Source organism: Talpa europaea (assembly GCF_964194135.1).
Source record: "Talpa europaea genome assembly, chromosome: 2".
Lineage (NCBI taxonomy): Eukaryota > Metazoa > Chordata > Mammalia > Eulipotyphla > Talpidae > Talpa > Talpa europaea.
In genome coordinates this window covers 11,844,706-11,868,180 of record NC_140068.1, presented here as the reverse complement: position 1 = coordinate 11,868,180, position 23,475 = coordinate 11,844,706, and the positions used below count along the sequence as shown (strand labels likewise).

The following is a 23,475-nucleotide window of genomic DNA, read 5'->3' as shown; positions in this document are numbered from 1 at the left end:
CATGGCCTTGGCAGTGAGAGGATGAGTGGTGTGACTGCAGAAGAGGCGACACGACAGAGAGAGAGAGAAGAGAGAGCGAGAAGAGAGAGGAGAGAAGAAGAGAGAAGAGAGAAAGAGAGAGGAGAGAAAAGAGAGCTCACAAAAAGGTATTAATTTCTTTTAAAAATAGTGAATACAGGGCCTCGCCGGTGGCGCAGCGGTTGAGCGCTGGGTTGTGAAGCTGCCAGCAGCTTCTGCAGCGCCAGTTCGATCCCCAGCTGCTCCCCGGCCACCACTGGAGGAGGGTCTTGCATGGCGTGCAGACCTCTCCTGCCGCCCGCTGCTCCCCTCAGCAGTGTACTTCGGTCCTTCTGCCTGCTCTGCTCCCCGCTCTGGCTCTGGTGAATTCTCTCACCCTCCCGCGCTTCTGACTGTACCCAGTGCTTGTATAAATAAATAAATAAATCTTAAAAAAAGTGAATATAATGATAATGAATGGCAAATTGAATCCAGTCTGTATTATATTTATCCTACACCAATAGAGTTATATTGAGTGTGTGAGAGTGTGTGTGTGTGTGTGTGTAGGAAGGGACCCATGAAAGTCATAATGGAGGACCAGGTAGCCCTCCAGGGAGCCAAACCCAACTACTCCAGTGCTACTAGATTCCTTCCTCCAGAGCTTCTAATGTCCCAACAGAAAGTACCAAACAAGCAGATTGTAGGGTAAAGAAAATGTCAGGCTTTTCTGCCCTTCCGCCATCAGGATAGATGATGGATCCTTGTCCTGAATGCATGCCTGATGGCGGGCACCTGGAATAGGGTGTGGGCATAGGTAGATGGAATTCAGCTGAGCTAAGACTGTGCTTTTAAGGGCGGCGTCACGGGGGGACGCCAGCAGCCCCAGCCAGCAGCAGCAGAACCTGAAGGAGAAGCCGAAGCAGAAGCAGAGAACGCCAGAGAGCCCAAATAGAGTGAAGACTTGCTGGGGGCTGGGAGGCCTGTCAGCCTCCCAGCCCCCCAGCCAGCACCCCTGCCTGCCATATGCCTGGTGAACCCCAAATAAAAAACCTGCAAAACTACTGAGGACTCTGACTCCTCCTTTACCCGATCTGCATGGGATCAGAAAACCTGCACAGTGCCCAGTCCTGCCCTTACACAGATCTTAGGGGAGCCTTAGATGATGCTCCCTCTTTGCAGCGGAGACAGAAGGCCCCTGAGCACACAGTGAGATTGCCGCATATGCCAACGTTCTGCTGGGGCTGGAGAAAAAGAGAGGCACCTGCTTAAATCCCGGGTGGACAGGAGAGCTGCCGCTCCTGTTTTGCAAAGGGAATAGGTTTGTAAAAAGAAACAAGTGCGGGGCCTCCCTGGTGGCACAAGGGGTTAAGCATCGCACTATGAGCTATCTGCAGCCACTGCAGCACGAGTTCGATCCCCGGCTGGCCAGCGAGTAACCCACATGGCGAAGCAGACCTCTCCTGTTTCACCCGCTGCTCCCCTCAGCAGTGTATTTCAGTCAATCTGCCTGTTCTGTTCCCCACTCTGTCTCTGGTGAATCCTCTCACCCCCCTCCCCCACCGCGTCTCTGGCCTGTACCCCTGTATGCATAAATGAATAAATCTTTAAAAAAAAAAAAAAGAAAGAAACACCCGCATAGTCACAGGCGGGCAGGAGAGCTGTGATCTAAGTTCTTGGCCTGTCTGTTCATCCATAAAATGGGGATAATGATGTCTACACAGTGCACATGACGGGGTGCACGGTGCCAGGCACTCAGTGAGTATCCTCTCCAATCATAAATTGGAAGTGGAACAACATGGCCTACTTTTACAAAATAGTGAGCTGGGAATAAAAGCAAAATGCCCCAAATGACTGATCTCCAGTTCTATCCAGAGGATTAATTGATTAGTCCTTCACTCAGTGAAAAAATATATGGGAACAATACCAAGATGGATACCACAATTTCTTCTCTTATAGAGCTTCTATTTAAGTAGGAGGCAAAAGATTAGCACTAAAATAGCCACAAAATCAAAATATATGCAGAAGAGGTATAGTAACAATGACATTTTAACAGGACAAAGTCCTGTTTGATTTCAGGAAACAATGTGAAGAAATCAGAAACAAAGTTAAAATATATATATACATATATATATATTAGTATTCTTGGAAGTTTATGCTGCCTCCTAATAATTACACCATTAAGAACTGAATTATTAATTATTAATGTAGTTAATAATTGGAATTAAGCTATGATCACTAGTTTAATTTTGTTGAGAGATTATGCTCACCTCACTTAAATGTCATCGTTTTAGCTTGACTTTTAAACTAAAATTTTAGCAAAATATTGTCTTTATAAAATATCCTTTCAAGAGAATCTTGCATCTTGCATTTTTTTGAAATAAAAATGATGTGGTATCCTGTTTCCTTCTGTTTGATCAGCCACAAACTTACACAATTACTCCCAGTGCCCTTGTAATATGCTGTTTAAAAAATATGTACTAAACTCAATGCCTGTTCTTACACACTTGACTGCCTTGGGTGCTAACCTCACCCTATCTTACTCTCCACATCTTTCCCCACTGTGTAATTTGATAAATCAATATAAATGAATTAGCAAAGGAAAGTGGATAAATAAGTAGGAAAAAGTAACTGCATCCCTCCGCCCCCATCCCCGCCTGGGACAAAGTTTCTTAGGGATGCAGTAAGGAAACAGGTTAACTGATCCTGGAAAGGGGACCTTGCCTTGGAGGTGGGTTCATTTGAAAACTCATAAAGTTCCTTTTGAATCTTCAGTTATTGAATTTGAGAAGTACTTTCTTAAAAATGCCCTCAGCCCCTGGGAGAGGAAGCCAGGGCGCGGGAGATGGGAGAGCCAGGTGTCAGGAAGAGGGCGACGTGCTCAGGAGCCTTGAGAGGACAACTGCCAGGGACTCTGCAGTTTCCTGGGTGACTCGCCCTACTCTCTTGGTATCTGAAATGTCAGTTTCTATTTTCTCCGTTTCATGAAAGAATTCGTCGTGATTTCCCAGATTTCCTGACTCACTTTTGCTAGACTTGAGCATATGGAATGCCTTAGAGAAATGCTTCACTTCCACACATCCTGTCACAGGTTCCCCCCAGGGTGGGAGTCAGAACAACATAAGACAATTACATCATCTGCTTTTGCAAATAACGTGTTTTGATCCTTCTAGAAGAGTTAATGTCTTAGGAAGCTACTTTTCTCTTTGGAAAGACTGACTCTGTTATGTTTACCATGAGTAGCTACATATGCAGAGAAGAAACTGAAGCTGGTTGGGGGGTCATTTTATTAATAGTTCCATTTATTAATAGTGGCCATGGAACATGCAGGGGTGTTCTGGAAGGAAGCTGGAAATACCAGCTGGGAAAGCAGCTATCATATGGGCCTGTCTGCCAGAATGCGCTATAGTTTCGTGACCACCTGATAACAGAGACAACAGAACTGTCCTTTCTCACTATTCACTGGCAGACCACACTGCGTTTCTACAAAAGTACATAAGAGGGGGTGCGCTTGAGAAACTGCTCCTGCACGGAACACCCTGAGCAGGTCACAGCCAGCATCTCAGCCTGCGTGTCTGCTTATACTGGCTGTGTTATTTATTTATTAAAGATTTATTTGATTTATTTATGTATACAAGAACTGGGGTACAGGCCAGAGGTGCGGGGGGTGGGGTGAGAGGATTCACCAGAGACAGAGTGGGGAACAGAACAGGTGGACTGACTGAAATACACTGCTGAGGGGAGCAGCAGGCGAGACAGGAGAGGTCTGCTGCACCATGTGGGTAGCTCCCTGGTTGGGGATGGAACTCTGCTGCAGTGGCTGCTGATAGCTTCATAGTGCTGAGACTTAACCCCTTGCGCCACCAGGGAGGCCCACTGGCGATGTTATTTATACCATAAACTCCTCTGTGCTGCAAAACTCACTGACATTCTCTTTGTACATTTTTTTCTATTGTTTATACTAGTCAGCCTTGAAGAAGCCTCTACAACTTTCTAAGGTTAGTTAAAAGGAGTTCTAAATTGGTGAGGACAGGTTAAGAAAAAGATGGCTTTTCTGTATATATTTTTATTTGGTTGTGAGCACAAATTTAATCCTATCAGAATGCTCGAGGTACTCAACTAATTTCCAGACAAAATTAACTGTCCTTTTGTTTCAAACCAAATGTTTCCTTGGGGCTGACCTAAGTGGGCCAGGTTATAAGGCAGAATTGACTCCATAAACCACCTGCAGATCTCAAATAATACAAAATTATGTCATCCCCATTACAGGGCCAAAACTTTCAGATTGAAACCTTGAAGGCAGAGGAGTCCTTTTCCAGGACCAACATTTCTCTAAATGCCCCAGAACAGGGGAGGGTGCTTAAAGGCACTGCCTAGTATAGCTGTATAGACAGCATTTGCCAAAGAAGGAAGCCGTCAAAGTGCGCCTGCTGCCCTCAACACGCGTTCCTGAAGCCACCCTCTGATGGTCTCCACTGTGACCAGTGAATCTCAGTTCACAGGTGCCTCCTTCCAACAGGACAGCTGCCTCCATACGCCTCACCTGAGGCACAAAAGCTGCCATGGAAAGAGAAACCGCCTGCCAGGGCCCTCGCTCACATTTCCAAAGGTCTCTTCTACCTGCCTTTCACCCTGGATTTTTCAAAAATCGTCTTTTTGGTGGATATTTAATAACACATAAAAATGCCTCTAAGTTGAAATATAAAAGTTCTGTAAAAATATCATTCTAAATATGTATATATGTAAATAAAAATAACCCATGGAAACTGCCAGAAATGTTAATGGTACGTTTCGTTAGATGATTTTAATTTTCTTCTTCATATTTTTCTGCATTTTTTAAGTTTTCTGCAGTGAACAGATGACTTTAATCATCAGGAAAAGGCAATCTACTCTCAGTATTAACTGGTTGCTCCCCCTCTGCATCTGTGAAACTCCACTGCTCCTTACGTGGTCATCGCCTAAGTCAAAGTCACCTTCTCAAAAAGGACAAAAACAGAGACAAATACTTTTAAAACTGGTGGTGGCCACCTGGATCATTATTTTCAAAAGGATCCATAATTGGGATCCTCACTCCCCAGGAGAGAAGGCTGGACTCACCCAGCAACATCCAGCATAGAGAAGCGCTGAAGGAGTGCGAGGGGTGTGTGTGTGTCTGTGTGTTTGTGGAGGGGAATATGTGTGTGTGTCTTGAGGTGTGTGTGTGGTGTGTGTTAAGGTATGTGTGGGCTGCTTAGCGTTCCTGAAACAGGTGGTCAGTGTTAGAGGGTGCTTTGTGGTTGTCAGATTAAAATCCCTTATTAAAAAAAATCCCTTATTAAATGATAAGAGAAATGAGGTTGGGGCCTCCCTGGTGGTGCAAGGGGTTGAGCACGGCACTATGAAGCAATCCACAGCCTCTGCAGCGCGAGTTCGATCCCCGGACAGCCAGGGAGAAACCCACATGACGCAGCAGACCTCTGCTGTCTCCCCCGCTGCTCCCCTCAGCAGTGTGTACACACACACACACACACACACACACACACACATCTCTGGCCTGTACCCCAGCTCTTGTGAGAGAGAGAGAAATGAGTCATAGGAAGCAACTTCCTGGAGGCTCCACAGGCAGAGCCGAGACTAAGTCTGACCTCTGGGCTTCACTCGCCTTCGGCTGGTTCGCCCAGGATCTCACGGGCCTCAGCTCCTGCAGCTTCACCTCCCAGGACTCAGTTCTCTGCAACCATTCTTCACCCGCCCTGCCCCAAACACCGGGTCTCCTCTACTCGGTTTCTCAGGTGACTCTTGGTAGAGAAAACCCGGGCCGAGCAACCCAGTCGCCCGTAGGTGGCGGTATCGACCAGGGCTCGCCCCAAATCAGCCTGAAATGGGCGTCCCCAACCTTCCAAAAAGAAAACGCCTTCACTGACTGAAATGCACTGCTGAGCACTCCAGCTCTTGTGTGCATAAATAAACAAATCTTAAAAAAAAAGAAAACGCCTTCATGGAATATTTTAACATATCTGTAAGGCACTGACAACCTACAAAGTGGATAAAGCAAAGATAGGAAGGCAATATTTCAAAATTTTGAAAATTGTGTTTAATAAAGGGTGGCGTCTTAAGCCTTCCCCTTTTTCTTTTGAATTTTTTATTTTTTACATCATTGCTCATTTTTAAACAATATTTGCTTCCCCCCACCCCCTCAGGTGTGGTCCTCATAGAGTTTCCTTCCCCAAGGCGCCCGTGCACCATCCCCTCAGTCCCTTGTGCTCCTCCCTCCCTCCCTCCCTCTGATCCCTCTCCCTAATCCTTTTCTTTTAAGAGCTGCATCTTCTGTTTTCTACAAGGGAGTTGTCCTAGTAAAAGTTATTAAAATAGTGACAAATTATTTCAGTGAAATGTATGCAAAGTTTGAATACAAAAAGATATTAGCAATGAACAATGATGTAAAAAATTAAAAAAATTAATATATAAAAAATTTTTTTAGGGCTTCCCTGGTGGCGCAGCGGGTTGAGCGCAGTGCTGTGAAGCTGTCTGCAGCCTCTGCAGCACAGGTTCAACTCCCAGCTGGCCAGGGAGATTCCCACATGGTGCAGCAGACCTCTTCTGTCTCGCCTGCTGCTCCCCTCAGCAGTGTATTTCCATCCTCTGCCTGTTCTGCTCCACGCTCTGTCTCTGGTAAATCCTCTCACCCTCCTGTGCCTCTGGCCTGTATCCCAGCTCTTGTATAAAAATAAATAAATCTTTAAAAAAATTATTTTAATTAAAAAAATTTAAAAAAAATAAAAAATAAACAATAATTTTCAAAAAAAACAAAAAGATATTTGCAAAAGCATTCAGAAATCTCATTATCTGTATTCGCATGTCATCTAATCATGCAAATATAAATTTGTAAGACAAATTTATGACAAGAGAGTCCTGTAATATCTCTGCAGGGCAAATGTATTTTTAAAATATTATTAGCTTTCTTAAAAACAAAAAAATGATAGATTTAGTTAAACTGGAGGCATAATACTAAATTAGTAGCAGGTGCAACCATTTCAAGATGACACAGTATTTTCTTTGCCTTTTACTTGTTCAGTGTGAAGAGGATTTACATAAATATCTGCTACTTCATTTCAGTACAACCTAAAATTTAAATCTCAGCCACACCCTAGTATGTCATAACTTTTCTAAAAATTCATCAAAACAAAATGTAGGGGCCTCCCTGGTGGCCTAGGGGTTAAGTTTCAGCACTATCACCACTACAGCCAGAGTATCATCCCATACAGTGCATATGACCCATATGGCGCAGCAGACCTCTCCTGTCTTGCCTGCTGTGAGACAAAATTTTGAAATACTGCCTTCCAATCTATTTCAGTAGATCCACCTGTTCTGCTCCCCACTCTGTCTCTGGTGAATCCTCTCACCTCCCGCACCTCTGGCCTGCACCCCAGTTCTTCTATGCAAAAAACCCTATAAAGGGCCTCCCCTGGTGGCGCAGGCGGTTGAGTGCCGCGCTGTGAAACTGTCTGCAGCCTCTGCAGCGCCGGTTGGATCCTGGCCGGCTGGCGAGGGTCCCACATGGCACAGCAGACCTCTTCTGTCGCGCCTGCTGCTCCCCTCAGCAGTGTATTTCTTCAGTCTGCCTGTTCTGTTCCCCGCTCTGTCTCTGGTGAATCCTCTCACCCTCCCGCACATCTAGCCTGTACACCGGTTCTTGTATAATAAATAAATAAATCTTAAAAAAAAAAAACCCTAAAAAACAAATGCATTAGTTTTCTTAATATGGGTATTTAAACTTCCTGATTTATTTACTGCTGCATGTATCGGTATCTCTGGAGTATGTATACAGGTGTGACTGCATTAGTAAGTAGGTGTTCCTTACCATAAATAATCAGTGCAACTTCAGGTGCTTTTTTCTCTTTGGCCAAATTTTAACTCCCTTCTTTTAAGTTATTCCTTTAACATCCTGCTAATATAATCTTAATTTTGAGCCGGGTTTTGCTTAGAAAATGAAGCTCTTTGTAGAGAATCTGCTTCAAGTCCTTACCTGACATGATGGGATCACTTAGTTGCTCTGGCGCCCAAAAAGCAGAATGATTCCTATTCTCTGTGTTTGATGACACAGGTGGCTGCTTCAAGGCAGTGATTTTCTGGGGCTTTTCCGACAAGAAGCTCCTTCCTGCATCTTTGCTTGGACCTGTGGTTTTCGGCTGGGTAGTGGCTGTGTGGGTCACCAGCTTCCGCTCGAGATTCACTGAGGCATGGAAGAGCTATATTAGTTGTGGAATTTCTTTTGTAAACTTTAACTAAAACCACTAAATTTGTGGTAGACTTAAATTCATGCACGTTTGGGGATAACAGCCCATCTGTCTCAGACAGGTCAGAGCCCCAGGGAAAGCTTTCACTCTAGTTTTCTGTTCTCTCTTCTTCCAAGAATGATCTTTCTAAAAGTGACACATAAAGTGACTGAGTCAAAACTTCAATGTCATGTTGTGAAATTCTGCATCTTCAAGGCAGTACTTCCAGCCCTTCCTCTTTCCTGGGGTGCATGTTTTTGACATTATAAAACGACTTTGCAGATAGGACTTAGCCGCACATAGTGTGTCATAATTTCTCTAAAACTCATCAAAACAAAATGCAAACTCACTTCAGTTTTTAAAAAAGCAAATGCTATATAGCATTTTTAGGATGGGAAAGAAACTTTTGGAAAGCTAGAAGTAATTTCTTAAAAACAGCAATATAAAAAATTCGACATCTGCAATTTGAACTACAAGCTCACAGTAAATTTTCTTTTAAGTCACAGCTCATTCATGTAGAGTTACACCTGGCATGAGAGGGAACAGGAACGATATCGAGTTTGCATTTTATTACTAGATTAGGGACATTCCTTCTACCCCTTTACTTGAAAATGCAATGCGGCTGACTCACGATTCTGACAGAAAGTTTCATCAGAGCCGTCAGGACACTGCTCCACTCCATCACAAGCCAGCGTGATGTCAATGCAACAGCCATCGTCACAAAAGAAGTGGTAGCGTGAGCAAGTGTTGGAGCATCCTATTTATAAAGAAGTCTCAAGTCACAGGAGAGCAGGGGGTTAAGGCTCAGCCCGGTGGAATGAGCAGACTAAATCTATGATGAAGACTCTTGGGTAAAGAGATGCAAACCATCTGCAAACAGCTGGGAGTCTGAGCTGGAGCAATAGGTTCTGGGAGGGTTAGGGTATCTCTTCTTCACCCTCCTGACTTCACTCTTAGGAATGGATTTTGGTCACAGGGTCAAGCTGATGCGGCTAAGAGGTGGAGACAGAAAATACAGCAGCTCTGGTCTTGCCCTTCCAGACCTGAGTTTCCTCCCTCAGGGGTCTCATCCCACCTTCATCCCATTCATTCCTCAGCAGGCCCCCTACTGCTATTACACCCCCTGCATGACCATGTTTGATTTTTTTTTATTAAAGAATTATTTATTTATGCATACAAGAACTGGGGTGTAGGCCAGAGGTGTAGGGTGTGAGGATTCCCCAGAGATAGAGGGAGCAGACCATGCGGATCTACTGAAATCCACTGCTGAGGGGAGCAGCAAGCGAGACAGGAGCGGTCTGCTGCGCCATGTGGGTAGCTCCCTGGCCAGGGATCAAACTCATGTTGCAGTGGCGGGAGATAGCTTGATAGTGCTGTGTCTTTAACCCCTGCACCACCAGGGAGGCCCATGACTGTGTTTTATTAGAGACATTTTATACATGCTGTGTTTTGAATTCTTGATTCCTTAATAAACATTTGTACTGGGATTAACTTTGTACAACTGGACCCTATTTGTGGACCACCAAACATACTTGGTGGTGCTATAAAAAATTAACAGAATCTTTAGCTAATATCTGGTATAGGTTTATTTCTTCAAATAAAGAAATTCTCTCCCTTTCAGATCTCTTGGGAATTTTAAATCCACAAAGCTACATGTGTTTTCTTGAAATGCATCACCCTCTCACTCCAGGTTAAGCCAACTTCACAGACTTGGCTACTTAACATCTGAGTCACCTTCTGGCACTGGTGACTCAGAGGTAAGGCATCAGGCTGGAAGTAGGTTATAAAAATTTATAGGGACAGAATGGACTGGGCAATTCTCTCAGGGCATGGGGAGTGGTCAATGAAGACTTTCACTGAGACAAGTGGCTGGTGTGGTACACGTGCCCAGAGAGATCCTGGAAGGAAAGGAGTCCCATGTGAAGCTCTCTTGATCCAGGAGGAGGAAGAAAGTAAAGAAAAATGGTAGAAGTTGCTGAGAAAGAAGAGGAAGAAGGAAGCCATACTCTGAGAAAGAAGGAAGGAAGCTGCAGAAAGGAGAATTAGGGGGAAGGAAGGAATTAGGGGGAAAGTGAAAGGAGAACACAAGTTCACAGTTATTGTGCAGGTTTCTTAGATACATAACATGAAAACACCAGACCTCCCAACATCTTATGGCTTGGTAGTTTGGAGATAGATTAATATTTGTAACAAATCCATCGTGTCTGGATGAGTGATCTCCAGGCGTTTTAGACTATACATCCTGATCAATAACATTAGTGAACATCCATCTCCAATCTGAAAATAATATGCATGCACTATTGTACCAAACCATTGTGAACATTGTAAAATATACTGAAACATTCAAAGAGGAGATTAAAATAAAAACCTAAGTGTCTGACTACCCCTCACTACCTCTGGGGGATTCTCTTTGGAGACCACTGATCTAGAACATACTGGAAGAATTTGATGGTTTATTTGAATAGATTATTTTTCCCAGTGTTTGAAAACATGCAAGCCTCTACATCTAAAGCTGAGCCAAGTTACTGTCACATATGCAGGGTTTACATGCTTGAGTGTTTATCCCAGAAGGTGCTGCCCTTAGTTCCCAAAACAGCTGAGTCATTATCTGCAAAAGCAAAATATATAAGAGGACACACACCTGGCCTCCTTGCCTCCAGTTTCAACGTCTCTATGTGGTGTCTGATTGACTTTAATATCCCAGTCTAACCAGTGAGTGATTCCCAGCGGCAGTTAGTACTAGAGCCATTCTTCTTATTGTCTATATAGACTTATGTCCAAAAGACCTTTAACCCAAGTGGACTTTCAGTAATCACGTGACTCACTCACTCCCTGCCATTTCAAATGCATGTTATTGTTACCTTGGACAAGGCCAGACACACACAACTGGCAATTTATCTCTGGAGTTCTGGAAAACTGACCTGAAAAACTGACCTAACCAACCAGGGCAAACAGCGGCTGGAGAGGTGAGAGCCACTTGCTTCAGCACAGGCGCTGCTCTCTCCCAGGCACCTGGGTGGTACTAAAACAGTCCTTCCCTAATTTCTGTAGGGGATGGCGGGGTGTCTGGCTTGGACTGGCACCCGGGACTTGGGGAACACACAGAGGAGAGACATGGAAGGAGACATGTAGAAACACTCAGATGAGACACTTGCAGAGGCCAACAGCAGCAGTTACCTTGATTTGTACTTTGATTTTGCTCCTTCTGTAAGACTTGCCTGCCCCTTCTGTCCCTTTCATGTGGCTCCCGCCAGAAGGTGTCTTAGACTTCTGGCGAGCTTTCCAGCCTCAGCGGCTCCACTTTGGGCCAAACCTGTCTGGCTGGGCATTCACCCACGAGGGAATGGGTAACTTTGGGTGTTTCATTGGGAAACCATATCCTGTCTCTCTTTATGTGCAGTAATCCTATTAAAGTTCTTTTCTATTGAAGGTCTTACAAAAAGATAAACAAAAAACATGACGCAGACCCAAGGCCATCCTCCCATAAGCAGCCAGGTTTCTGTTGGGCCCCATGAATGGCGTGGGCAGGGCTTTCTGCTCACCTCCCAGCGAGAAGGCCGTGGGAAGCACCGTCACCGAGACGTTGTCGGAGCTCCTCTGCCCGGCCGAGTCCGTCACCGTCAGCTGGAAGGTGTAGGTTCCTTCTTGGAGGTGGGACAGCTTCACGGTTCCTGACCGAGGCACCTGTCGCCGAGATGGGAGATGGGCAGCATCACATTTCATGAAGAGTCCAGGACCCCGAAGCCGGCACCACGTCCCACGACAGCCTCGCAGGCCGCCCTTTGAATTCACATTTCTAACTTTAGGAGCCAATCCCAGGACTGACAATCCTTCCCTCATCCTTAGCAGCATCTGTTCCAACCATGTCCAGTCTCCCTACGCTCCACACCTGACATGTGCCCCCGCCCCCCCTTCAGGCGACCTCACCTACCTGGGGAGAAAATGAGGATGGTAGAGTCCTCACTCTGCACCATCACCCCATCCTGGCACTGTGCTTGCGTCTCTGTTCCTCAATTGTAGTAAAAACTCTTTCGACAACAATCAAAAATAAAATGGGAGAGCCCTTTCCTGCAGCCCCAAGCTGAGGGGCGCCTCTTGCCACCCCCAAACCTAGCCCTTGACTTTGGCTCCTTCTATTAATTACTTCCTCTTTAGTCAGTTCTGGTATTAATAGCTCTGCTCAAATTTCTCTTGCCCTAAAAAACAAAACAACAACATAAAAACAACCTAACCTCCCAGATCTTCTCTAATCACAGTTTTATTTCCTTCCCATTTCAACTTAACTTCTTGAAAGTGTTGTCTGTGCTGGTTTGCTGTTCCCACGGGCTCATTTTCCAATTATCCTCTACCCACCATCCCCTAGGACTGTGCTGGAAAATGCACTAACTGGCCTAGCAAAGGTCACTTACTCTCAAGGTCAACAACTCTTATTAGTCTTCTCTCTCTCTCTTTTTAATCTTAGACTTCCAGCCTCCAGAACTGTGAGAAAATAAATTTTTGTTGTTTAAGCCACCCAGTCTTTAGTACTACATTACGGCCACTAGCACAAACCAAAACAGATTTTGCCCACCTCTCTACTGAAGTGTTTGGATGACGTTAATTTGCCTAAGCCAAAAAATAATCCTACTTAGAGGGAGTCCGGAAAAGGTCAATAAAGAGCCATTTGCCTCCTGCAAGAGTCACTGTTTGTATGGGGCTGTTGGACCCGTGAGCTGATTAAGTCCAGCTTCAGCCCAGCTAAGGCTGATGGAAAGCAGCATGGACCTCCTAACCTCCTAAGGTCCTCACTCAGGGACTCAAAGATCTTGGGCAGCCTCCCTGTAGATTAGCACGTTGCCTTCTGGCTCATGTGAAGAATGAGTTCATTCTATTATTATCTTCCTCTTCGTATTTTTCATATTTCTAAAATTGAAAACAATCTGAATCATTAAAACAAAGCATGTATCCTTTTCCTCGAGGTGTTTTAATATCTGGAGAAGTCAATAAAAAGCAGGCAGAACAAGGGAAAGCTTCAAATCAAAGGATCAGTGTCAGTGTTTACTCAATGATTTTCAACAATCAGTGGAATACTATGTATAACAATCAGTGGAATACTATGTACACCTCGTTACCCACTGTATACCTCTTCTGCGAGCTTATGGACATTTTGGGAACAAAAATCTGGTCATTACCAAAGACCATGTCACTGAAACATTAGCTTTCGTTACAATGACAACATGAGTTACCTTCATGTCCACCGAGGGGTCACCTTGCAGCAGTGTCCACTCATATCGGACGATGGCGTGGTCATCTGTGCTTCCTCGCCCATCCAAAATCACCCTGTCTGTGGGCAGATGCAAAACCACATCCTGCCCAGCCTTGCTAAGTGGAGGCTCATCATTTGCTGTGAAAGGAGATAAATAATTTGTAAGAGAGACAAATCCTGATTTTTTCTAATTTATTAAAAGAGGCAGCTTGTTTGCTGGAATAGTCCAGTAAAGAATTGCTGAGCGAATGCCTAGTAACTGAAAGTGATTTTTTTAATTGATTTTTATTGTATTCTCTTAATAAATCAATAAAATAGCAACATATTATGACTATGGACTCTAGCTATCACCTGGGGAGGAGGAAGTGTGGAGTGTCAGCCACGAGCAATAGCTCAGAGTGGAGGGAACAGGAGAGTAGCAGGCCCTCCCCTATGAACATCCGGAGAAGCATTTTAATTCTCTAGAATGAAAATTTTTATTAACTTACAAACAACTTAAGTTTAATATTCTATTAAATGGATTTTTAAAAAAAGATTTATTTATTTATTTATACATGCACTGGGCACAGTCAGAAGCGCGGGAGGGTGAGAGAATTCACCAGAGCCAGAGCAGGGAGCAGAACAGGCAGAAGGACCAAAGTACACTGCTGAGGGGAGCAGCGGGCGGCAGGAGAGGTCTGCGCGCCATGTGGGACCCTCCTCCGGTGGCCGGGGAGCAGCCGGGGATTGAACCGGCGCTGCAGAGGCTGCGGGCAGCTTCGCAACCCAGCGCTCAACTGCTGTGCCACCGGGGAGGCCCCCCACATAAGTATTAATATTTAACAGCTGCTTCACTAATGGCTGATGGGAGAAGCTGTATACAGAAAACATTTCTAAGGGTTGTGAATATTTTAATTGCTTTAAGCTTCTCACTTTGAAATGTACCCAAATGCGCATATATTTTAAGGAAACAGTAATATAACTGGGGAAAAACCTCTACAGGTTCTTGTAATACTTTGTTTTTCTGTGTGTGCTGTTTCCTTCCTCCTCTGGTGCCAGAGCTCTAGCCCAGATGGCAGCCTGGACTTACTCCTTAATGCTGCCGCTGCTGCCACGCAACGGCCTCTCCTTGGCTCCCTGCCAATTGCTTATCTCTGTATCAACTGTATGAGTCAGTTTCTGCTGTCCCTGTCAGTGCCTGAAGTCTGGGGCCAGCTGTTATCCTGATAGTGTCCTCATTAGGCAACAAAAGTTGTTCACTCTTAATATATGGCAAGATAAAACAATTCTTCTAGATGCTAATCTGATGGGATCATTCCCCTGGTTAAGAAAAATTCTTCAGCCAGTTACTTTCACTTTTCGATAAGTTACCATGAACTAGTCAGAGACCCACCGAGCCAGTCCAGCCACCTTCCTCATCTGCCTCAGCCTCTCAAGGCCCACCTACGGCAAATGCAGAACTTGTAGCTCTTAGAGCTGTGGCTTTTCTCAGTAAGAACGCTGCTGGCAGCCTCGGAGGAAGAGGACTGTTCTCTGAGGGCACACGTGTCTAGTGTAAAGGTGAATCTCATTTCTAGAGTCATTTAAAACAATGAGGACTAGTAAATATGAATTAAATAAGCAACACCCTGCCTAAAAAGAACTGTTTCCTGCTTCTTCCCTCTGAGCAAAGATCCAGTGCCTGCTATCTGTATTCTGCTTCTCCCAGGACCATTGCTTTACTAAATAGGCTCTTTTTTTTTTTTTTTTTTTTTGTGGGACCCTTGCCAGTGGCCAGGGATCGAACCAGCACTGCAGAGGCTGTGGGCAGCCTCGCAACCCAGCGCTCAATTGCTGCGCCACCAGGGGAAGCTCTAAATAGGCTCTTATATAGAACTCTCTTTCGGTTCTGGAAGGTTCATCGCTTTCCACAAAATGGTATATTATTTTGTGATTCTGGAAAGCATCTCATACTTCAGTAGTAACCCATTAGAGTTATCATCCAATTGCATTAAAACATATTATAAAATGCTTTTTTTAAGTAAACAAAAAAATATAACTATATGCTATAAACAGCAATGAATGCTAACAGTTTTTTTAAGCCTTCAAAAATTTAACCCCAAATACTTAAGATGGAAGAATCAGAAAATTGCTGAAATATCCCACATATTATAAAACTTATTCCTCTTGCTTCTCTTGGAAAACAACAACAACAACAACAAAACACAGCTTATCCTTTAGGTAGGTGACTTTTAAAATATAATGTGTGAGGGGCCTCCCCGGTGGCGCAGTGGTTGAGCGCTGGGTTGCGAAGCTGCCCGCGGCCTCTGCGGCGCCGGTTCGATCCCCGGCTGCTCCCCGGCCACCGGAGGAGGGTCCCACACGGCGCGCAGACCTCTCCTGCCTCCCGCTGCTCCCCTCAGCAGTGTACTTCGGTCCTTCTGCCTGCTCTGCTCCCCGCTCTGGCTCTGGTGAATTCTCTCACCCTCCCGCGCTTCTGACTGTACCCAGTGCATGCATAAACAAAACAAACAAACAAACAAATAAATAAATAAAACATGCCTCTATTAAAAAAATAATAATAAAATAAAATATAATGTGTGAACACAGTGAAACCCTCATATCCTCTAAACTGATTACTGTTGTATTTTTTTTTTCAAGGCTAACTATTCCACTTTAATGTAAAAATTTAATTACAACATCACACTTGTAAATAAAACTAATTCTGAGCTTTCAGTACACATGCAATAGAATCAAAATCAAGGACAGTTTCCCTGTCCTTGTACTTTGATTACACAGGGGAAACTAACTTTATAAACCTTAGAGTGAATATAACTTCACCACAAAATTCTATGTGCTTACAATGTGTCCTTTAATACCCTTGTGAATGCAAACTGATGATGATTCTAAATAACAGTTGTGCTTCATGTAGTATGTATAAAGATGTTTGCTAAGCATTTTTACAATTTTTTTTATATTCCCCATACAATTGCAACCCCCCCCCATTCTGACCCCAATCCCTCCCCTCCCGCCCCCCACCCCCCAAAAAGTGTCTCTGGTTCATAGTTTTTTGTTGATTTTGATTTTCACTTTCTTATAGTTATTCATTTTCCTGGTCCCTTATTTAAGGTTTCTAGATTCCTGCTATGAGTGAGACCATCCGGTATTTTTCTTTTTCTTTTTGGCTTATTTTGCTGAGCATGATCCCTTCCAGTGCCATCCATGTTGCTGTAAATTGCATGTGTTTATCTTTTTTGAATGCTGATACTGTTGTATTTGAATAACAATTTAAGTCCTCAGTTTAAGTCCAGGCAAATGACAATGTATAATGTGTTTAAGGTGAATCTGAATTTACCTACCTAGAAACAGGCCTTAAAATTAACAATGACACAGGAAGAGAAAGAATGTGCTATCACTAAAAATATTTGACATGCTCATGAAGAAAACATGTAATTTTGAACTTCTGCCACAGAAACATAACAAACCAATGTTATATACTAGAAACAGATTTTTTTTGAAAACTAAACGTACTTGGTAAGCTCTACAGAGGTGAAAAAGACTCGTACTGACTTGTTGAAGCCTATCAAGGTAGCATTTATCCAGAAAAGAATGTTAGTGTTAACTAATTTGGTTTACAACACACTGCTGTGAATAGAGCCTTAAAGACAAGGAAGAAGTTCTGGGATCTGGGTCTGTACTGCCAGGACACAAACCACATGGGGGTGGCTGGTGGTCAGAGGGCCCCAGAGAACAGGATACAGAGGTGGGGTCATGTGACAGTCAAGCCCATTGTGGTTCTGTAACAGGGTGGTTTGGTTGTGGCTTTCGATAGCAACACTTTTTAGAAAAAATTACTCATAGGAAGGCCAGTTTTTTTTTTCACCGCTATAAACAATGCTGTGATAAGCATTTTTCTGTTCATACTTTCTCTTTAGTATAAACATTTTCCTAATAGCTATTCCAGAAGAATGAATGACTATTTTTAGCTACATATATCCTGTTTGATTTCCAAAAGATGGTACCAATTTACACTTCCAGGACCAATAAGATTGTAAGTTTTCTCCCTGGTGGCACAAGGGGTTAAGCACCACACTGTGAAGCAACCTACAGTCTCTGCAGCACAAATTTGATTCCCAGCTGGCCAAGGAGCAACCCACATGGCGCAGCAGACCTCTCCTGACCCACCCGCTGCTCCCCTCAGCAGTGCATTTCAGTCAGTCTGCCTGTTCTGTTCCCCACTCTGTCTCTGGTGAATCCTCTCACCCCCGGCATCTCTGGCCTTTGCCCCAGTTCTTGTATGCATAGATAAATAAATCTTAAAAAAAAAATAAAAAATTACTTATAATCACAATATGAGAATCAGCATTTTGGGTATATATTGTGTTAGCCCTTCTCCAATGCTACTGCTGCGCTAATGATTTCTGTGTACCAAGCACTATGCTAAGTGCTTCTGAAGCATAATTTCACTTACCTTTCAAAGGCCTCCAAGGTAGGTATTATTATCTGCATCATGCTTTGAGAAAACTGTGATCAGAGATGGTAACTTAGTTGCCTCAGGTCACACAAGTGATATATTTGTCAGCCCCAGATCTTTCCTACGGAAAGGCTCTGTCCTTCCCACTGTGCCTTGAGGCAGGGAGGTGTATTCTTGTTACAATAAATATAAATTTACACCCCTAATTTAATTTACCAACTTATTAATACATTCAATTTGTTGTATTTATTCATATACCCTAGCATTGCCCATATTATTACATAAACTTCACAATTGCCATTTAATTTAACCTCATGTTAATTAATTTATTTTTTTCCTCATGTTAATTTAAAATAACCTCTATTATAGGGCACTTACCTTGCTGCCAGTTTTTTTCACCACTATAAGCAATGCTGTGCTAAGCATTTTTTTGTTCATACTTTCTCTTTAGTATAAACATTTTCCTAACAGCTATTCCAGAAGAATGAATGACTTTTTAATGATCTTTGCTCCATATATCCTGTTTGATTTCCAAAAGATGGTACCAATTTATACTTCCAGGACCAATAAGATTATATTAAGTTTTCCATATGCATGCCAGTATTAGTAAACTTATTTTTGTCAATTCATTTGCCTTTTTGTGAATAATTCTAAGGTTGAACATTTTCCCCATGTTTATCAATTCTATCTCTTCTTCTGGAAACTGTTAATATTCTTTGCTCATGTATTTTTTGCTTTTTTTACTGATTGACATGAGCTCCTTCTATTAACATGACCAATTTTACTCATATTTTTCAACTCATTTACAATTCCCTTTGTTTCTTGACATAAGGAAGTTTCTTGGGCAGTTCTTTCTGCCCACTTGTGTCTATGCCCACTTGTGTCCTTTATTCTTCTGTCCCTTTCCCTAATAAACCTGCCTTATTTTTTTTAAAGATTTATTTATTTTTACAAGCACTGGGTACAGTCAGAAGTGCAGGACGGTGAGAAAATTCACCAGAGACAGAGCGGCAGAACAGGCAGACTGACGAAATACACTGCTGAAGGGAGCAGCGGGCGCGTCAGGAGAGGTCTGCGCACCATGTGGGACCCTCCCTGGCCGGCTGGCTGGGCATCGAACCGGTGCTGCAGAGGCTGCGGGCAGCTTCACAGCCCAGCGCTCAACCACTGCGCCACTGGGGAGGCCTGAAACCTGCTTTTTTAAATATATAAAAAAAAAAACAAAAAACATGAATATGATCTATGCTTTTTCTTTTTTTTTAAGATTTATTTATTCATTTATACAAGCACTGGGTACAGTCAGAAGCGCGGGTGGGCGAGAGAATTCACCAGAGCCAGAGCAGGGAGCAGAGCAGGCAGAAGGACCGAAGTACACTGCTGAGGGGAGCAGCGGGCAGCAGGAGAGGTCCGCGCGCCATGTGGGACCCTCCGCCGATGGCCGGGGAGCAGCCGGGGATCGAACCAACTCTGTGGAAGCTGCGGGAAGCTTCGCAACCCAGCGCTCAACTGTTGCGCCACCGGGGAGGCCCTATGCTTTTTCTTTGTGACCTCTTTAATATATTAGATAAAGTTATCTTCTCTCCAGATTGATAACAGCAAGTTTATTTTCTTCAAGTCTTATGTATGGAGTAACTTGTGTCTTACTTTAAAAAAATATTTAATTCAATTTGGAAATTATTTGAGTGTGGCCGGAGTTACAGGTCTAGTGTATTTCCCCCAACATTCCCAAATAGTTTTCTCAATATTATTTATTAAATATAATAGCCTCTCTTTTGTGATGTTTCTCTACAGTACAAAATGGAGGGGCTTAAATTTTGAGAAAGATCTCTGGAGGTGATTGGTCAGACACTGGTGAGGGATTAACTTTGAACTGGAAGGTCAGCTCCTTCCTTTGCATTTGGAGAGGGAAGGAGAGGGAGGGAGAGAGTCTGTGTCTGTTTGAGGCTTGCAGAGATACACAGGAAAAGAGGGTCTGATTCCCCAAACTCACACAACATAACTCCACAATCCACACAGCTCAGCTCCACACCCACATGACACAGCTGCATAACCCACATGACACAGTTGCACAACCCACACAACTCACAGGTTGAAACCCTTAGGCAAGTTACTTTCTCTCACCAAGCCTTCCGGTACACTAGGGATTAGAACTGAACTACATCTTGGGTGTGATGAGGACAGAGTGAGCTCAGGTGTCTAAGGTGCTTGTAACAGTGCCCAGCACCAAATTCAATAAACTTCAGCCACCAATAAGATGACGGGTTCCAGTACAAATTTGTTCTATCTCCTCCAACCTGGCCCTTCACCATGATCTTTTCTTTCCCCTCAAATGGACCCATAACACATTCTCTGCAGATCTTCTAAGCCATTTCGCCATTTCACACATGGGAATCAGAAAAACAAACAAATCAGAAGGACAAACCTAGTAGTTTCGGAAGCATAAAGAGCTTCCACAGGTGAAGCATCTGGCTGGGGGAACGGGGTATTTAGGTAGAGTAACTCTCCCTACAGCGAGCAGAATGAGGGCACCTCCAGGACTGAGCTGCCTCCTTCCTTCCACGTTCCCAAGCTGCTGGGGCCCCAGGAAGTGTGAGCAGGACAGTGCTCTCCAAGTATTTGACTCCTAAACAGCTACAAAATCGAATCCCTAAACAAAACCCCCAGCTAGGAAAGAGTAAAGGAGGAAGTAGAAGAAAAAATAGCTCACAATTTTACTAGAAAAATATCATTTTTCCCCAGCAGCATGTTCATTCCATGTTTATTTTCCTTTGGCCTCCCTGGCTTTCAGGAAAGTTCCCCTTGTGATGGCAGATTCCTGCAGCTATGTAGTGAGAACAAGGAATAGGGATGTTGTTTCTTTGCTGCTAGGCCTTTTGGGTCCACATTTGGACAAAGAAAGGGTATGTGTGTAATAGTCTTGGGGAGGTCCGGGATGCTGGTGGGGATCCCTTTGCTCCTCCTTAAGGGAAAATAAATTTGGGGTTCTTCCTAGTGTCTCCCTCCAAGTTGATTAGGGCCTTCTAGGTGAACTTTAGTGTCTGCCTCCCCCCTAAGAATTCTGAGCCTCCTCTTTAGAGGAGATAGGGAGGCTCAGGTAGGTAGGGGATTCTGGGCCTGTGGACACAAATTCATTGGAGTGAAAGGTCATGAAGATCCCAGATTTCCAAAGTGGCTGAGATTTCCCTCTCTAATCTTGCTATAGTATCACCCTTGTGTTATTATAAAACAAACATTAACAGAAGGAAATCAAACACACCAAATCAACCACAAGCCAACCCAATCAAGATTTCAATTTCCTCCATGACCTGAGCCTCCAGTTGCTATCTATAATTTTATCTGCATCCTGTAATATCTTGATTTTCTCTCTGAGAATTTGTAGAAAGTAAAATCATTGGGCCTCCCTGGTGGCACAGTGGTTGAGCGCTGGGTTGCGAAGCTGCCCGCAGCCTCTGCAGCGCTGGTTCGATCTCCGGCCACCGGGTGAGCGTCCCACATGGTGCACAGACCTCTCCTGCCACCCCGCTGCTCTCCTCAGCAGTGTATTTCCTCACTCTGCCTGCTCTGCCCTCCCCTCTGGCTCTGGTGAATTCTCTCACCCTCCCACGCTTCTGACGGTACCCAGTGCTTGTATAAATAAATAAATAAATCTTAAAAAAAAAAAGAAAGTAAAACCATTAAGTGAAAAGCATAATTTTACCCTGGTGTCTCAAGGGGTTAAGCACAGCTCTGTGAAGCAATTAGCAGTCTCTGCACCCCAAGTTCAATCACCAGCCAGGGAGCTACCCACATGGCACAGCAGACCTCTCCTGTCTCGCCTGCTGCTCCCCTCAGCAGTGTATTTCAGTAGATCAGCCTGTTCTGCTCCCCACTCTCTCTCTGGTGAATCCTCTCACTCCCCGCCTCTCTGGCCCCAGCTCTTGTATGCATAAATAAATAAATTTAAAAAAAAAAGAAAAGGAAATGAATAGGGTGTGGTGTGTTATGAGCAATCTGGCACCTAATTAAATTTTACTCTTCGAATTACTTGACACAAACCATGCCTTATAAAACCTCTAAAACTGAAACAAACCTTTTCTTATCTCTGAGCTTTTCTCCTTTAAATCGTGAATACTCTCAGACCAGCTACTAGAAAAATATCTAGGAAAATTCCTGCAGCAGCCCACGGTGCTGGGATTTTTCAGAAACCACCCAAAAGACTGAAAAAATCAAAGTCACTCTTCTGGAAGCCTGCAGCTGGGATAACTGCAAACGAGGGTGTTTCATTTCTAACTTGGCTAAAGAAAGCCCAGCGGTCTTGCCGAGGCCACCCAAGAGGTGAAAGGTCAGCAGCACCCAAGCGGCCTGGCCCCACCTCCCTCAGTGGGGTGCTTACCCAGCCGAGAGGAGGCCTGGGCGGTGGCCGGGGCGCCGGCTTCCAGGCCTTGCAGACCGCCTTCCGGGGCGCGGCTGAGGCTGTAGGTGCTGTAGCCGCGGTGCAGGGCGAACTTGCAGACGCTGCGGCCGTGCGAGGTGCAGTTGAAGAGGTAGCAGCCCAGCTCCGCGGCCGGGGGCGCGGGCCGCCAGGGCCGCTCCACCACCGCCACGGAGCAGCGCGGGTCGGAGCAGCAGGCCGCCAGGCACTGCCGCCAGTCCCGCACGGCCGCCGGCGCGCTCAGGAAGCTGGCCCCCGCGGCGATGGAGTCCTTGGTGCGGATGATGGCGTCCAGCAGCGCGCTGTAGCCGCCGCCGCCCGGGCTCGGGCAGCCCTCCCGGGGGCCGCCGCCGGCGCGCAGCTCCAGCTCCAGCTCCTCCTGGGGCCGCTCCTGCTGCAGCTGGCGGCGGAAATCCTCCAGCAGCTGCTCCACGCCCGAGAGCTGCGCGTGCAGCTCGGACAGCGGAGCCGGGGGCGGCCCGGCCGCGCGGCCGCTCGGGAGCCACAGACAGAGCAGCAGCAGCCCGCGCAGCGCCCGAAGCCGCGGGGGGCTCTCCGGGGCCGCGGGCGCCATGGCGGCGGCCGCAGGAGGCGCGCGGAGGCGGGGCGGGGCCCGCGGAGGCGAGCGCGGCCGGGGCTCCTCCTGCGAGAGGCCCAGGCGCTAGGCCCGGCCTCAGAGCGCGGCCTCCTCGGGGCCCGACTGCGCCCTGGGGGCCGCGGGCTCGCGGGCGCCGGCGAGAGCCTCGGCCGCGGCGGGCATAGCGGGCAGCGGGCGCCGCTCCCGGGCCCTTCCCGCGGCTTCGCGGCCGCTGCGCTGTCCCCGGGGCCAGGGGCGCCGCCGCGGGTACCAGGAGAAGCCGCGAGATTCAGCACCAGGAACAGCGACCGGGCCCGCCCCGCCCCGCGTTGCGCGACCCGGCTCCGCCCTCCGCGCTGCGAAAAGTGGCGGGAAAGCCGGCGCCCGGGGTGGCGCTGGCCGAGGTGCTGAACCGCCGAGCTCGGGCTCGGGACAGGGTTCAAACCCCGGGACAGGGAGACTTAGCGCCAGCCAGGCCCGTTTGGAAGGGGAGCCGGCTGTTTTATTTGCGAGGGAAGCAACATTGTTACTCTAGAGACTGAGGTTAGTTTTGCCAATAAT

General features: G+C 45.6%; 1 protein-coding gene across 1 annotated transcript in view; it reads right to left on the bottom strand.

Moving 5' to 3' along the window:
- LRP11 (LDL receptor related protein 11) overlaps positions 1-22,911 on the bottom strand; it is a gene marked incomplete at both ends in the record, with an annotated part of 28,522 nt that extends 5,611 nt beyond the window's left edge. The window contains 5 exons of the mRNA XM_084257841.1: positions 8,000-8,206; positions 8,881-9,006; positions 11,792-11,933; positions 13,475-13,632; positions 22,299-22,911. Of these exons, the coding sequence (XP_084113967.1) occupies positions 8,000-8,206; positions 8,881-9,006; positions 11,792-11,933; positions 13,475-13,632; positions 22,299-22,911 (1,246 nt within the window). The remainder of the gene's footprint in view (positions 1-7,999; positions 8,207-8,880; positions 9,007-11,791; positions 11,934-13,474; positions 13,633-22,298) is intronic.
- Positions 22,912-23,475: the final 564 nt, after the last annotated feature.